Below are 15,454 nucleotides of genomic sequence, written 5' to 3' on the forward strand. Positions count from 1 at the left end.
ACAAGGCACAGGTCTCTCTCTCGGCCCCGGCCAAGGCTGAGGCCGCAGAGGCTGCGTTAGCTGCAACGCTCGAGGCGGCAGGCCTTAGCCTTGCTTCCCAGGCACCAAAGCTGCTGGGCAGGGCACACGTCTCCAAGGTGGCCCTGCTCCTCCGGCAATCACGGGAAGCAAGGAGCGGGAAAAGCAGAAACGCTCCAGGGAACGACCCACCCCCCCCCTTCCTTCAAGGCGTGGGCAGGGCTGCATCACCAGCTTCACTATGCAAGGACACGGCTAGAGGGCAGGGACGCTCGTTCACACCCTCCCAGGCAGCACCCCTGGAAACGGGGAGCTCCAGCGGGACCACGGCCCCCTTCCCAGCGGAGCCCCAGAGCTGGCAGGGGAAGCTGCAGCAGCCGGACACGCCGCCTCCCTCTAGGCGAGGCCCCGGAAAGACGGCCGGTGCGGCCAGCAGCCGCCCCGGCGGGGCTCGGCCCCTCACCTTTCAGGGTCGGGGGAAGCACGGTGTTCTGCAGGTCCACGCCAGGTCTCACGGCGCAGACCCTGCGCTCCTTCCCCGCCCCGGCGCGCCAGCACGCGGCCGCTGCTGAAGCCTCCGTCCCAGAAGCTGAGCGCAGCAAGAGAGCAGCAGGAAGCGATTAGCCGCGGAGACCGTGCGAGCCCCGACTTCCCGCTCGCAAACGTCGCTGCTCCTCCCCTCCCTCCATCCTCCACCCTCGAGCAGTCACCCCCCAGCACGTCCGGCGGCTCCTGGACCTGGCGGCAGCACAAATCCAGCCGCGGACGAGGAACGCTGTGGCCACGCGACTCCCGGCACAGCTCCGCAGTAACCCCCCACTCCATGCTCCTTCCCGGCCGCACCGGGGCTTAGCTCAGCGCCAGGGAGCGCCTCTTCTCCTCGACCGCCACTTCCCGCCACAGCGGCACCGCTGCTCCTCTCAAAGCCAACAAAACCCCCAGCCTCTGCTCCGCCCGTCCCAGCGGCCAGCGGCACGGGAACCCACGCCCGAGCCAGACCTCGCTCTGCGCTGCTGCAACACGCGACCGTGCCAAAGGCGCGGGGCAACTCCAGGGCAAGAAAGGGCTGTGGGAGAGGCACCACAGCACCGAGGCAGCCAGCCACAAAGATGCTTACTGAAGAGATTCTCCCACTTGGCCTCGGCTTTCTCCTGCTTCCGCTGCTGCTGGAAGAGGAGCAGGTCGTGCCGACGAAGGTAGCTCAGCAGCTCCTCGCAGTAATACGGGATCCCGTAGCTTCTCTGCATCAGGAACCTGCAAAGAAGCAGATCCAGCAGGGACTGGCGCAGGACGGACGCGCCGGAGGCCAGCGTCTTCGCCACAGCTGCACCTCCCTTTTCGAGGGGCCGCGACTCCCACGGCCTTTGCCAGCCGAGCTGCCCTGAAGACGCAGCAGTTGCTGCAACCTGCAGGAAAGCGCTCGCGGACAGTGCCCAAGGCACAGGGCAGCAAGCCGCCTCCTCCTTTCCTGTCCCCAGCAGCCTCCGTCCTCGCCGGCACCAGCGAGAACCTGGGCCCCTCCAAATCGCCCCCCGCACCTTGCCACACCTCAGCCACCCCAGGGCCCAGCACCACCGCCTCCCTGCCTGGCAGCGCGACGCGGACGGGCCGACACCACCTACGCTCCATGTCCGCCAGCACAGGCGGCTGCCCGCTCCCGGCTCACAACCGCCAGCCGACGGTCACAGACGCGGCGGTGCTCCGAGGAGCCGCCCGCATCCTTTCCTGGGCGTCCGCTCCCTTCCGCCCTCGGCAGAGGCTCCACCCGTCGGAGAGAGCTCAGAGGCCCTACCCGGCACTTACGTCTCCAGGTCCCGGGGCACGCTGACCACTCCGAGGTCGTGGCAGGCTTTCTGCACGACAGCTGCAGGCTGCAGCTCTTCCAGCTGGACGTAGGTCGTTTGCTGCAGCTTCACGATGTCAGCAGCTGCTTTACAAAGCCTCTCCCTTCCACAGTGCCCGGGAGCAAAGCCCACGACCAGGAAGATCGGGACGTCCCTGAGCACGTGCGACATCGCAGCCCAGGAGGTAGGATCGATGTACTGCGCGTTGTCGATGAAAAACAGGGCAACGTCTTCTTCAACGGTCTGAAACAAACAGCTTGTTTGGGCTGGGGGAGTCGGAGCCGTTCTCTAGCACCTTGCGCGGCAGCAGCTTTGGCCGGCCTCTCTCCAGACACGGCACGCTCCAAAGTCTCTCTCCTCTCCCCCGCTCAGAATCTCCCCGGCTCTTCCTGTCTCCGAGACTTCAAGGTCTCTCGCGCAAGCTGGTGCACAAAGACACCGTCCCTCCGCCTCCTCCTGCGCACGTGCCCTCCAACTTGGCAGGGGGACAGCAACCAGGGGGCACGGCACGGGCAGTCCAGCCTCTGAAGGGCAAGGGCTCCGGTACGCTGTCCTCTCGACACCTCCCACCGCTCTCCTGCACAGCCCTCAGCCTGCTTTCCTCCTCCGACCCAGGACGCAGAGAACTGCTCACCTTCTGCAGCACTTTCTTGAAGATCGACTCCAACTCCACTGTCCTCTGAGCACCGCTCATCTTGGACACCTGCTCCGACAGTGGGAACTGGCCAGAAAAGCACAGGCACAGAGAAAGAGAGTTTCAGGGCGTTTCAGCACACCTGCCCACCACACAAGTCCAACTGAGCCAAACACCTCAGCTGCCCTCAGCACCTTACGCCTCTCCCCCACACAGTGCCGCGGGCGGGGGAGACAGCGTGGACGTCACCCTGAGCCTCGAACAGGGCTCCTCTGCTGGGGGTCTGCGGCAGAGCTGTTGGGGTATGGGAGGGAGGCGTTTGGGGTGGGGAGGGGGAAGAGCTTGTTCCCTCGCCGTGGAGCAGACCGCTCACGCAGCAGCAAGCTCAGACGGGGCCCACGAGCTGGTGCTCAAAGCCTCTCCGCAATGCCCTTTCCAGGCCACTGCGCAAGACCCCAGGAGCTGCCTGCAGCAGCCTGCCACCGGGACTCACCCCCAACAGGCAGCCCCCTTCTGCGCCCATAAACAGAAGCCTGTGCTGCCCCCCTGCTCTCCCCACCAGCCAGCTAAGCCCACTCCCCACCAGAGCGGCCGCAGGGCAGCGCACAAGCGAGTCTTCGCCGGCGCCAGGCACGGCTCCCCCTCTCACCTTAACCAGGAAGGGCACATTGAGCAGGCAGTAGCTGCTCTCTTCCATGAGCCCTCGGAGCTTTTCCTGCAGGACGAGCTGTCTGGCACTGCAGGATTTACAGGCCTGGAGGCCCATGGCCATGGCCAGCACCATGTGCACAGCCGAGAAGACCTGCCGCTGGTTTAGCTCTGTCAGCTCCACAGCCACTACCCTGCCAGGCAAAAGCAAAAGGCAGTGAGATCCAGAGAGCTGCCCAAACACCATTTGCCCGGCAGGCCACTGGCTTTCTCTCTTCGCTCTGGAGCGGCACAACGAGCCCTCAGCACGGGCTCTACTTTGCTTTGTGTCCAGCCCCAAAGACGCCTCGCCCTCCCTCGACACCTCGGACAACAGCGCGCTGCTGCCCCTGAGCAGCGTCTCCACGAGGCTTTTCGGGGCTGCTGCAGCGCGAGGGCCAAGCGCACTGGCAGAGGAGCTCCAGCACCCCAAGAACATCAGGGGCTGGCCGGGGGAAGGCACCCACAGGTACCGCTCCGCAACGCTCACCTGTGCCCAGCGGCCTGCCCTAAGCAGGCCAGCTCACTAAAGAGGTGGCTCTTCCCGGAGCCTATCGCGCCCTCAAACGCCAGGATGTGGCTTTCTTTCCTAGCCACATAGGCGTTCAGGTGGCTTTCAAAGAGGGCGAGCTCCTTCTCCCGACCTGGGAAGGCAAACCAGAAAGCAAGCTCTTGCAGTGAGCCGAAAAGCAAAGAACCCTCCGCACCCTTCCCTCTCGCCGCCAAGTCGCCTTCCCTCCACCCCATCGACAAGCCCGCCCCCACCCAGCGCTCCTCCCTCCCACTTGGAAGCTCCCTCCGTGCAACCCACAGAGCACGGCAGCAAGCAGCTGCCGCTTCATCCCGATTCCCGGCCCCAGCTGTGGCCCAGCCCCAAATGCCGGCACCAGCCAGGAGCCGAGCTCTGCACCAACCCCTTACGGCCACTGCAGGCAGCGCCGCCCCAGAGCACGAAGCTGCTCCGTTCCCGGCGCAGCGCTAACAGGTACCGAGGGCAAGAAACGGGCTTCCAGGAGACCAAGGCGGTCTCCACCTACCGAGCAACGGGGAATACTCGGACCTCGCCTTCGGGACACCCGTGCCGAGCACCCTAGCAGGGGGAGAGAAACACGAGAGTCAGGCAGGGAGGCAGAAGCTGGAGGACGCAGAGTCGCGCTCCCAGGCTTTGCTCCCGGGGAGCAGTTCACGGAGGCTGAGCCCTGCAACGGAACCTCTCCCAAAGTTCCCGGGGGACGGCAAAGTCGGCCTTGCAAAGGTCGTCCCGGGAGACCGCCAAAGCCCGGCCAGGGCAGCGGCTGCTCTCTGCCGACCCTGACCGGACCCCGAGTGCGGCCACCAGGCCGCCGGGCCCCAGCCAAGCAACCCTGCTCAACGAGCACACTCACGGCTTCTCCGAGATCCCCAGGTACTGGTAGACGGTGCCAGGATCGACAACCCCTTTCATCTTGGCCTCCGGCAGCTCCCTGAAGTAGGAGCGGGGCAGCCGGGAGGCGGCGTAGGTTGCGGCGTCACACGACACTACCCCGGGGTAGTGCTCCATCAGCCGAGCTGCCAAATTCACCTTCTGGCCCATGACTGCCGCAGACAGAGAGAGCACACGCTCACGCGCCTCTGCGAGCGGCCCGCCGCACCCTCCGAGGCCGACGGCTGCGTCGCCTGCAGCTCGGACGAGCCCCGGACCCTCGCGAGCCAACATGGCTCGGAGCCCCTGGCCCTGCCCCGCGGCGGCACCCGCTCCGCCCCGGTCGTTCCCCGCGGGCCACGGGCCGAGCCCTCGGCCGAGCCCGGCGCGCGCGGGCAGCGGCCTGTTCCCCGCCGCCCCGCCTCTGCCCTCGGCGCACGGCTCTGGTCGGACAGACCCGGCCCAGACGCCCGCTCCTCGCACACCCGCGCCGTACCTGTGTATTCGTGCCTCACGCGATGGCCGACGACTCCGCAGAACACGGTGCCGCTGGTGACCCCGACGGAGACCGCCCTGCCGCGCACGGAGAGCGGCGGGCGGTCAGCAGCGCCCGCGCGCAGCCCCGCCTGCCCGCCCACCGCCACCCCCTCGCCCCTCGCCCCGCCAGCCCCCCGGCAGCCCAAACCCTGCGGGCGCGCGGAGCTCGCGAGCGTGAGCCCGCAGCGGGAACGGGCTGCCCGGAGCAGCCAGGCGGGGCCCAACCCTTCCCCTCGGGCCCGGCAGCTCCCGGGCCTCGTGCCCTCCTGCTGCCGCCCTCCGAGGGCTCCTGCCGGGGCCCCCGCTGGCCTGGGCGCGCTGGAGAAACTGCCCCGGCCGTGGCCGGCGAAGCCCCACGGGCAGCTGCCGCTGCTCAGGGCTCTGCCTCCTTCCTCCCCGCCACCGAGCGGGCCGAGCGAGAGGGCACCTCTCTCTGGCAAACCACCCCCGCCGCCCCGGCGACGGCCCGCGCAGCACGCCTCCCCACTCACTCGATTTTCCGCGGCCTCGACAAGCACGCCCTGGAGATTTTAACGGCGCTTTCCAAGGCGTGAACGCTTTCGCAGGGCACCTTCTGTCCGGGCAGTCCGAACACACACAGGAACGTGCAGCCCTGCCGAGGACACAGGCAGCACGCCCCGTTACAACGCCGGCGGCACACGGCTCGCGCCGGGACGCCCCGGCCTCCTGCGAGGCCGGCAGAGCTGCGCGGCAGCCCCAGGCCGCAGGCCGCTCGTCCCTCCGCCGAGCCAGAGCTGCGTCTCCTTTCCCCGCTGCCCAGCGCACGGACACGCTCCCCTCTCCCTTGCTGCCCACCCGTTGCGCGGTGCCCCGCGCCCCCACGCTCACTTTGTCGAACATGGAGATTTTGTTGATCTCGCCCTTGTGCGGACGGAGGATCTCCGACATCAGCACGCTGCTGTCCTGGATGGCCTTGAAGATGTGCGTCAGGTTGACGCGGGCAGCAAACTGCAGCTTGACGAAGAGGCAGGTGACCGGCCGCAGCTCAGACAAGTACTCCAGGGGTTGTCCGTCGTCGAGCTGGCAGACAGGAGCGCGACTCCGCGGGGGGCTCTCTCGTCCCCCACGGTCGCGCCCGAACAACCCCCTGCAAAGGGCAGAGGGAAAGCCGCCCCCCGCCGCCCGCCCCTCTCCCCGCACGAGCACGCGGCGGGCAGGCTCCTGCCGCGGGCAGCGCGCCCCGCCGGCTGCCCCAGCTCCTCGCCCGAGGCTGCCCCGTCTCGGCACGTCCGCTCTCTCGCGAGCTCCCGCTCGGCCACGCGCGGCTCCTCCCGCCCGCCAAGGACGCGGCCGCCGGCAGCCGTGGCCATACCTTCCTCAGCACCGTTGCTGGCAGGTACTTGCGCAGCAGCTTCCCCAGGGCACGACGAGGGGCCAGGGTAATGGCAGGCCTCAGGACGCCTAAGGAAGGAAGAGCCAGGCGCTCGCTGGCGGCACGGCACGGCACGGCCGAGCTGCCCCGGGGGCACCGCACGGCAGGGGCTGCCGCTGGCGCTCCGCGAGAAGGGCGCTCCTCCACCCGCACGCCGGTTCCTCTCGCACGCGCTCGGCCAGAGCAGCCCCCTCGAAGGGGGAGGAGGAGGCAGCGAGCCCCCGCGCCGGAGCTCAGCGCGGCCACGGACGCTGCAGCGCGAGCGGGAGAGGGCGCAGGGCGTTACTCCCCGCTGCGCCCTGCCGAAGCCCCGACCCGCCTGGGCAGCCGCAGAGCGGCAGGAGCATGGGGCTCACCTGGCTGCTGAGGGGAGCAGGAGCTCAGCCGCGCTCGGGCGACCTTGGAGGAGATGTCTTCCCGCTCGGAGAGAGACATCCGTTCCACGCCTGTAACCTAGAGGCCCCCCCGAACAAACGGGGCTCCGCAACAGCTCCACGGCCCACGGAAGCCGTCGCCCGCCGAGCCAAACCCTCCCAGGGCCCACCGCCCCCTCCTCCAAGCCAGCAAGCGGACTCCAGAGCCAGCCCTCGCACGGCAGGGCCGCAGCTGCAGCTCCCCACCTGCGCCAACCCCTGCAGCTCCCTCCACGTTCACCTCCGCAGCCCTCTCCCTCCTTCCCCCTCACGCCCACGGCCGGCTCCTCAGCGGCGCTCCGGACGCCGTCCTGCTCACCTTCACAGCAGCCTTCCGGCCTTTGAGGCACTTGGCCTTGACCCTGCTCTGGTTGCAGAGCTCCCAGCAGCCGGCGGACAGGATGACGTCGCCGGCGCTGGCGAGGTTCTGGGCCTGCCAAACGTCCCCCACGGCCTGGCCGACGATCAGGAAGCGCTGCTCCTGTTTGTCTCCGACCGTCAGAAAGGACATGTGCCCTGCAGAGATGCCTGGCGAGACACAAGCACGGCTGCGGCAGAGCGCGCTGCTGCCCGCGCAGCCCCCGCAGCTCCGAGCCCGGAGCTCGGCCCTGCGCGCGGGCTCCTCGTCCGACCGCGGCGAGCGGAGGCCTCTGTCTCGAGGCGTTCGAGACCGACCAGGGACGGGCCGCGGGGCCTAAGCGGGGCCCTGCGGACACAGGGCCCTGCCCGGGGTGTCTGCCGAGGGGCCGGCAGGGCTGCCGCTGCCCGCGTGCTCGCAGGGCAGCCCCCTCCGGCGGCCGCCTCCCCACGCGCGACCGCGCAGCCACCTTCCGCGCAGAAGAGCCCCGCGGGGCCCCGCGCGGATCGCGCCCTCCGCCCGGGGCTGCAGAGCCCCCCGGCCCTGCCCGGGGCCCCGCGGCTGCAGCTGCGGCCGCCCGCGGCGCGGCGAGCGCGGCACGGCCCGTACCTATCTTCAGGCGGAGCTTCAGGCCCACGTCCGTGTCGCGGGTGCCGTGCTTGGCCTGGATTTGCTGGCTGCACTGCAGCACCAGGCCGACGGTGTCCCGCAGCTGTGTCTGCCGAACGCGCCACAGCACCAGCACGGCGTCCCCTGGGGAAAGCGGGGGCGTGAGGACGGCTCCCGCGAGACCGGGCACCCCCGGACCCGCGCCCGCCCGCGGGGGCGGCGGGAACCGGCAGGCGTGCCGCAGGAAACGCCCCGGCGCGGAGGCGCCCTCCCCTCCCCGCCCGCCGCACCCTGGGCACAGGGCCACCTTCCCCGCGCGCGGGCCGGCCGTGACAGCGGCCACGCTGGCAGCGCAGGAGGGGCTCAGGGGGCTGCGGGAACCCGGACACCCCCGCCCGTCCCACCCAGCGCACGGACGCGCGGCCTCTCTCAAGCCCCCTCCTTCCCCCGTACTGCCCCGCGCCCCGAGCTCCCGCGCTGCCCGACCCCCGCGCCACATCGCCGCCCCGCTGCAGCTCCCGGCTTGGCGCCCCGCACGGCGGCTCCCCCGGGCACCGGGCTGAGCACGCGGCCCCCCCTCCGCGCTCGGCCGCCTCCCGCCTCCGTCTCCCCTCTCTCCAGCGCTCCCCGGCAGCTGCAGCGCCCCAGGCCGCGGCTCTCCCTCGCGGACAGACCTGCGAACTTGAGGACGTCCCCTCCAAAAGCCAGCAGCTCTGCACACAAAAGAAAGCAGAAGCAGCGCTGCACCTGGGCCTGGTGCAAGGAGGCAGCGGCAGGCTGCCCGGCCGCGCTCCGCTCTCGCGGCCCGGCGCCACGCGCCCCTGCGGGGCGGCACTTACCCTCCAGGATGTCCCCCATGTACCGGTTGAGGGTCTGCGCCACCTCATCCGCGCCCTGGTCCAGGTTGATGCTCTGACTGAACTTCTCCGTCAGAGCAGTGAAACCTGCGACGGGGACACGCGGGCGCAAAGGCGTCAGGCAGCGCCGACACGGCCGGCGGCCCCGGCAGCTTCCCCGGCCGAGAGACGCGCGGCCGGGAGGACGCAGGACGGCCTCCGGCAGCGAGCGCGGCCGCCTGAGCCCTCCCGCGCCTCCTCGCGCTCGCGCAGCGCCCGCTCGCCCCTTCCCACGCCGGCACGTTACGCCCGGCGGCTGCCGCCGGCTGGGGCCCTCCGGCACATCCCACCGCCGCCTCGCCTCCTGCCCGTGGCCAGGCCGCCCGCGGGGCCAGGGAGGCGGGAGGAGGCCCGGCCCTGCTCGCACGGCACCAAAGCTCCGGGGAGAGCTCTGCGCGCAGCGGCTCAGCCCCAGGCTGCTGCCCCGGGGCCTCACGGCGTCCTACGCGCACCGCTCTCGGCGGGCGGGCGGCCGCAAGCACGCCACGGTGCCGCTGCCAGCGGGGGAAATGCCCGTGCCGCGGCCGCCGCTCCGTCCCAGCGCCGCTCGCCCGAGGCGGAAGCCCTCAGCAGCCAGGAGGTCTCCCCCGAGCCCTTCTCCAGCACCGGCGGGATGAGCAGCACCCCGGGAGGCCCGCCACGTCCCCGCGGCTCGGCTCGCTGACCCACCGGACACATCCGCGAAGAGGAGCACGCCGTGGAAGTTCTCCACGCAGCGGCTCTCCTGCTTCAAGTCCTCAGACAAAAGCAGGTCGGGGACGTAAGCCGCCACTTCCCCCAGCTCCGAGCAGTGCTTCGACCTCGGCTCCCAAGCACGAGGCGTCGTCACGCGCCCTGGGCTCCCCATGGTGCCCCGGCAGAAGACGCCCGTGCCCAGCAGGGAGGAGGACAAGCCAGCACCGCGCAGACTCGCGCACTGAGCCCCAGCCTTTGTGAGGCACGGGTGACCCTCTGCCGCCAGCGGGGCGTCACAACCGGCTCCAGCGCCGTCACCCGCCCGTCGGCTGTGACCCGCACGCTGCCACCCAGCTCCAGGCCCGGCCGACGGCCTCTGCGAGGCGTCGCTGCCCCAGCGCGCGCCGGGGAGCTGCCCAAGCTCCCTCCTTGCCCCGCGCCCGCTGCCCAGACGGGGCCAGCGCGGCGCAGCTCCCTCCCGGGCAGGGCTGCGGGGAGGCCCGCGCGGGGACTGCGCTCCCCCGGGGCCCGAAGCAGCAGCTGCCTCCCACGCTGCCCGGCACAAGCGGCCTAGCAGCCACGCGGGCTTCGCCGTGAGAAGGGCGCTCGGGGCACACCGCGCAGGCAGCCTCACGACAGCCGCAGGGCTCAGCAAACAGCGAACACGCAGCTCCGCAGCAATACACCCGACGGAGCTGCAAGGCCGCTTCCTAATTTGTGCACGCACGCTGCGCCCAGACAGCACGACTCAAACAGGACAGAGCCTTCGTGCAAATACAGGAGAAGGCGGGGGGCTTTCGCAGCACTGCAGGGCAGCAAAGGAAACCACTGGGTCCATCCCAGGCACATCAGAGAGAGTCAGGAAAAGTTGGAAGCCTTGGCAGGAGGCAGCCCCAGTTCCCTGCTGTAGTTGCCAGGGCCGTGTTAAGCTTTCGTGCTGTAGGGAACCGTATCCACACTAGGCACCCCGGCGCACACACAGTCTGCAGCTGCCTGTTCCCCAAGGGAAGGTGAACTAGGAGCCGAGGGCAACCTCTGCGCAGGCAGTGCTCTTGCCCACACGGCACGGTCCTGCGGGGGCCGAACGCGGCACCCGCAGCCAGGTGCTGGTAACAGGGCCCAGCAACAGTCCAGACAAGGCAAGTCGTAAGCCAGCACCAGGGTCCCTCCAGGGAGACCTGGATGGGCCCCTCAGGACCAAACCAAAACGGGGCCAGAGACAGGACTGGAGACAAGCTGCAATGTACTTACAGCAGGTCTGTCCAGGAAATCAACTGCTTACGCTGTCAGCCTGAGGTTCGTTCAGGAGGCAGAAAAAGCGCCAGGTACATCTGCAGTGTAGTTCAGGCAGGGACTGAAAACCCAGGCCTGGGCTGAAATGGGGCTGCAATGGGCAGGGGGGGGCAGCTGGGTGGATCTGTGCCCTCAGGTGAGCCTTGTCAGGGCCATTAGGCCCTCAGGGCCCTAAAAGCAGCTTCCTCTCCCAGTAAAAGTATCTTCATACCTTCAAGAAATCTGGTTTCAGAGGGGGTTTGCTGTGGAAAGTCCTGATCTCAGAGTTGTGGGTTGTCATTTAGCTATTGCAAAGCATCACAGATCCAGGGCAGGGACAGAAAACTGGGAAAAGACACTGCAAAAGAACCAAGTCAGGATCACAGCAGTGATCTTTCCAAGCTCCTGCCCCACAGGAAGTCATTGCTCAGCCCAGCACAGTCTGTCCCTTCCCACACTGCAAGAGGGCTCAGAGCACTGTGCTGCAGCTCCCCAGGCATGCATGCTCCTCACTGGGCTCCAGCAGGATCTGGACAGCCAGGGGGAGAGGAGGTTGCACCATCTGCCTAAGCTCAAGTGCTTGCTACCTTGTGAGCACTTGGTTCTGAAATCCTGAGATTCCTCACTTAACTGCCCCCAATGTTGCTTTACACCTGCATCCCCAGGTATTTTAAAGGCCATCAACAGATTGGCTCATTATGCTAAGCTCTGCCTGGCACAGAGCCAACACCTGGGTAAAACCACCTCTGAAAGAGCTTCTTTAGTTGTCTTCTCCCCAAAGGAGATAAAGCCAATACACGCCATGTAGCATTGTGCAGAGCTCACTTATTCAGTTTATTCAGTGCAGATGACCACGCCTCGGCTTTTGACATTATTTGTGACAGCAACTTTTTGTGACATTTGTGACATTTGCTCACACCCGCCCTGCACACACTTGGTGTCCTCATCCAGGGCGCACCTGCCTCGTAGGCCTACAGGCGTGCGCTTTCACTCCGACGAAAGCAGCACGGGCTCAGCAAGGCCGGTCATGTCAGTGTCCCCAAACTAGGTGGCTTTTGCAAGCTGCTGACATCACGGAGGTGTCAGCTGGCAATGAGCGTGACATGGAGACACTCTAGCCACCGCCCTGCACTTGCAGATCCAGAAAGTGGGTGAAACCCGGCTCCGCTTCCAGCCAGGCAGGCTGCCAAGGAGCCAGGTGAGCCACAGAAGCAGAGCGCTTCCCAACAGCCTTGCCGCTGGACATCTCGTCAGCATGGCTGCAATGACGAAACCACTTCCCTAGGTCCCCTCCTTTGCAGCTCCTCCGTGCCTGTCTGTCTGTACTCCCTAAGGGGCCGTGCACTCTGGGAGGTGTTAGATCATGTCTCTTCCAGGTGGACACCAGCCCCTGAGCCTCATGTTTCTTTTGGGGCTGGGGCTGGCATCAGAGACTATCAACTGCCCAAGCAGGTGCAGCTGTCAGTACCTGGAAGTGAACTGCACAGGGCAACAGTTGCAAGAGCTCCCTGTGACCATCCCACTGGATACCAGGCAGCTGATTCTGGCAGCAAACAAGATCTCATACCTGCCTGCAGTGGAACTGAGCTTCCTCGCTGACCTGGTCTATCTGGACTGCCGGGAGAACCTCTTGGGGGATGATCTGGATTTCACTTTACGCATCGGCGTAACCAGTAGCTAGGATATTGCTACTTCTATAAAGTGCCTGCCCCAGCTGCAGGCGGTATCACTGCGAGCTTGTTATCACTTTTGTCACTGCGAGTCACAAGCACCTTACAGCTGCAGTGCCAAGAGTGAGGAGCCCGAGGAGGCTCTGGGGAGAGCTGCAGAGAAGGCTACTGCTCTGATTTTCCTGCCTTTTCTTCAGCTGCTCGATAGACTGTATCTTTTTGTTGCTGCTGCAGTATCGCTGCGTCCATAACAGTCCGTTAAAAACCCCTCTCTCTGTGGAGATGCGGGAAGTGCTCTGCTCCTGCCTCTGTTCTGTCCTGCTCTGCTCAGCCTCTCCAGCCCTGAGCTGCCCACCATTCTGCCAGTGTCCCCTTCACCTCAAACGCCTCCTGCAATGCCTTTTTCCATAAAAAATATGGCAGCTGTTGTGCTAAAGCAGATCAAAACGACAGTTCCTATAACCTCCAGCTATCACAGTGCTTCTAGCTGGCAAAGCAGGTACATTTGACAGGTTCTCAGGATCAAGCCGTGATCCAAATGCTCTGAACTCAGCAAAAGACTTTTGCTGTTCCCATGGGGGGTTCTGGTTTGGGTACCGGTGAAATGCGATTGACAGGGTGAAACAGAATGCAAGTTAAGACTGTGGTCAGAAAAGTGTCTCTGTATCCTTATGACTGACGGGCTTCATATTTTCCCACTCTTCCGCCAGCATCCCAGAGCAAATTGGCTTGCTTTTGTTTTAAGTTATCCAAAATAATCAATGTACATGCATTGCAGATGAGCGTTCGCTTGAGTTCCTCTGACTTCTGCAGCAGAAAGGCACTTACTCCCGAGTAAGAGCAGTTTACTGAAGCCTTCTTTCCTTACATCATCTGGCTCACCAAAATCCAGCTCTTTTCCATCTTATTGAGAGAGTCTACAACTGGACCACAGATACTGAATATTCATGAGGCAAAGTAATCGCTGGTTCCCTTTTTCACAGAAACACTAGTGCCGAGGGTAAAAAATTGTTATGCAGCTATGAAATTTGTATTTGGTTTTCCAAATTGAAAAGGAACACATCACTGCACCAATGAAAAAAGCTTGATCCTCAGTAATTCACAATAAAATACTGAAGGAGAGCTGGGGAAGAAAAAAAAGAAATTTGAGAAAACCTGTACATCAAGTAAGAAAAAGGCACAAAAGAACAGTAAGGAAGGGCAAAGGAAGCTGGTGTTAGGACAGAAAAGAATTAGGGATGTCTGAGTGTCTTAATAGGCGTAGTAAATGCCTGTAAAGGTAGTTATTGTCCTCATACAGATTACAGACAGTTATGGAACAGTGTAGAGAAGTCCTACCCCTAGCAGCTGCCAGGTAGTTTGGAGACAGAAAAGAATTAGGGATGTCTGAGTGTCTTAATAGGCGTAGTAAATGCCTGTAAAGGTACTTATTGTCCTCATACAGATTACAGACAGTTATGGAACAGTGTAGAGAAGTCCTACCCCTAGCAGCTGCCAGGTAGTTTGGAGATAACACGTGGAAGCCCTGAACAGGAGAGTAAAGCTCACTGCAGGCGGTTTGGAAGGCTACGAGCAGAAAAGCAAGTGGCAGCGAGGACTGGACGCATTCGTGTGGGTCCCTGCACAATCCCGGGAAGGATGGGAAAGAGACCAAGGCACCTACTGAAACCTTTCTGATGAGGCTGGGAGGAGATGGAACAGACTGCGCCAGGGCTGGGAAGAAACGACCCGTCTCCCTGCTTCCACGTGTCAGGGCAGGGGAGAAAGAGCGGAAAGACTCAGCAGCAGCCAGCGGAGGCAGCTCCAGTTTCCTCTTCTGTCAGACTTTGCTGCTATGTCCCAGCGACGTGCTGCGGGTGAGTCAGCACAAGGTGTTGTATTTCCTGGAACTGGTGTGAGAACTGGGTAAACTTTAATGCTGCAGGTAAGTGTATCCATGCTGGGAACCCCGGATCACGTGCGCCTATCTGCATCCAGGCAGGGAAAAGCAACTCCCTGTTTGTCAGGCCTAGGCGGCCCTAAAACGAGGGTTGTCCCAGGAGCTGACAGCTCTAGCAGAGGGACGGTGGGACAGACGGAACTGAGGGGCAATGCAGAGCACTGAAATCTGCTGCAAGCAGATCCCTGTCCCGGCCTTTAGAGAGCCACTGCAGCTTCACAGACCACTTTGTGCCAGTATTTTATGCTCAGCTGGAGCTGCGCACGGTCGAGGCGCAGGCGGGAAGTTCCCACAGCTCGACGGCTTGGGGTAAGGGTGAACGAGCCCCACAGTTACGCTCCTGACAGCGAGCGATAACAGCACCAACGGTCTCTGCAGCTGTATCCACTCGTCAACGGATAACAAAATACAACATAACATAATACAGTATAAATTGTTGCTCGTCCCTCTCCCCTGCTCCCTTTCCCTAAGGACCACCCATCCAGCACTTCCAGCAGCGACCGACACGGTTCTGTCGCAGTAACCGAGTCTGTCGCACTGATTTCAAAACCCCCGGGGGAAGGAGGCGGCTGTGCTGGAGGCCACACTGGCCTTCTACAAACACCAGGAAGAGACATTGCTTCCTACTACGCCCAGCCTTCACTAGCTCCAGAGGGAAAAACCAGCATCTGTTTTCTCGTGGCCTAGACTACAATACGGCAGAGCACAGTCATTATTTCGGCGAAACTGAATTACTGAGGACTTTCCTCTTTTTCTTCCACACAACAAGCTCGGTGACCCCTAACTGCAAACAACCCAAGTTTCACAGCTTGACTCTGTGGATGCAGACCTCACTATGCCAGCATAAAACAACCTCTTTCAGCTTAGCCTATGGCATGGCAGAAAATGTTTAAGGTTTTTTCAAAAAAATCACTAGTGCTTTTATATTAAAATGAAGGTGCTCAGTTAGCAGAACTCAACAGTGCAGGTACAGCAGCTTGCCACTGCGGTATAATCCAACCGGCAGTATTTTCCTATCGCGACAATAACACAGAAATTGTTCTGATCATTCTGGCTACCCAGTTTGGCAAGGGACGGACTACGTATTTTCACCCAGGCTGTTCAGGG

The 15,454-nt window shown here is 64.1% G+C and overlaps 1 protein-coding gene across 1 annotated transcript; it reads right to left on the minus strand.

The window, feature by feature from the left end:
* Positions 1-867: 867 nt before the first annotated feature.
* On the minus strand, positions 868-9,638 carry LOC134148779 (adenylate cyclase type 10-like). The gene is made up of 18 exons (XM_062591277.1): positions 9,461-9,638; positions 8,735-8,839; positions 8,570-8,608; positions 7,896-8,039; positions 7,248-7,456; positions 6,872-6,968; positions 6,456-6,544; positions 5,972-6,163; positions 5,614-5,735; positions 5,082-5,158; positions 4,569-4,758; positions 4,221-4,273; positions 3,674-3,827; positions 3,146-3,338; positions 2,497-2,583; positions 1,822-2,105; positions 1,136-1,272; positions 868-1,031 (listed from the first exon to the last, which is right to left on the minus strand). The coding sequence occupies exons 1-18, from the start codon at positions 9,636-9,638 to the stop codon at positions 868-870; spliced, it is 2,514 nt and encodes an 837-aa protein (XP_062447261.1).
* Between the last annotated feature and the right edge of the window lie 5,816 nt (positions 9,639-15,454).

The sequence above is a fragment of the Rhea pennata genome, chromosome 18 (genome assembly GCF_028389875.1).
Source record: "Rhea pennata isolate bPtePen1 chromosome 18, bPtePen1.pri, whole genome shotgun sequence".
Lineage (NCBI taxonomy): Eukaryota > Metazoa > Chordata > Aves > Rheiformes > Rheidae > Rhea > Rhea pennata.

What these genes read in the sequence shown, in the direction of transcription:
- LOC134148779 (XM_062591277.1), bottom strand. Translation starts at nt 9,638, where the DNA reads ATGGGGAGCCCAGGGCGCGTGACGACGCCTCGTGCTTGGGAGCCGAGG. An exon ending in GAAGCTCCGCCTGAAGATAG is followed by an intron (nt 7,457 to 7,895) that starts GTACGGGCCGTG and finishes GTGTCTCGCCAG; the next exon opens with GCATCTCTGCAGGGCACATG. An exon ending in GGGCAGGCCGCTGGGCACAG is followed by an intron (nt 3,339 to 3,673) that starts GTGAGCGTTGCG and finishes TTTGCCTGGCAG; the next exon opens with GGTAGTGGCTGTGGAGCTGA.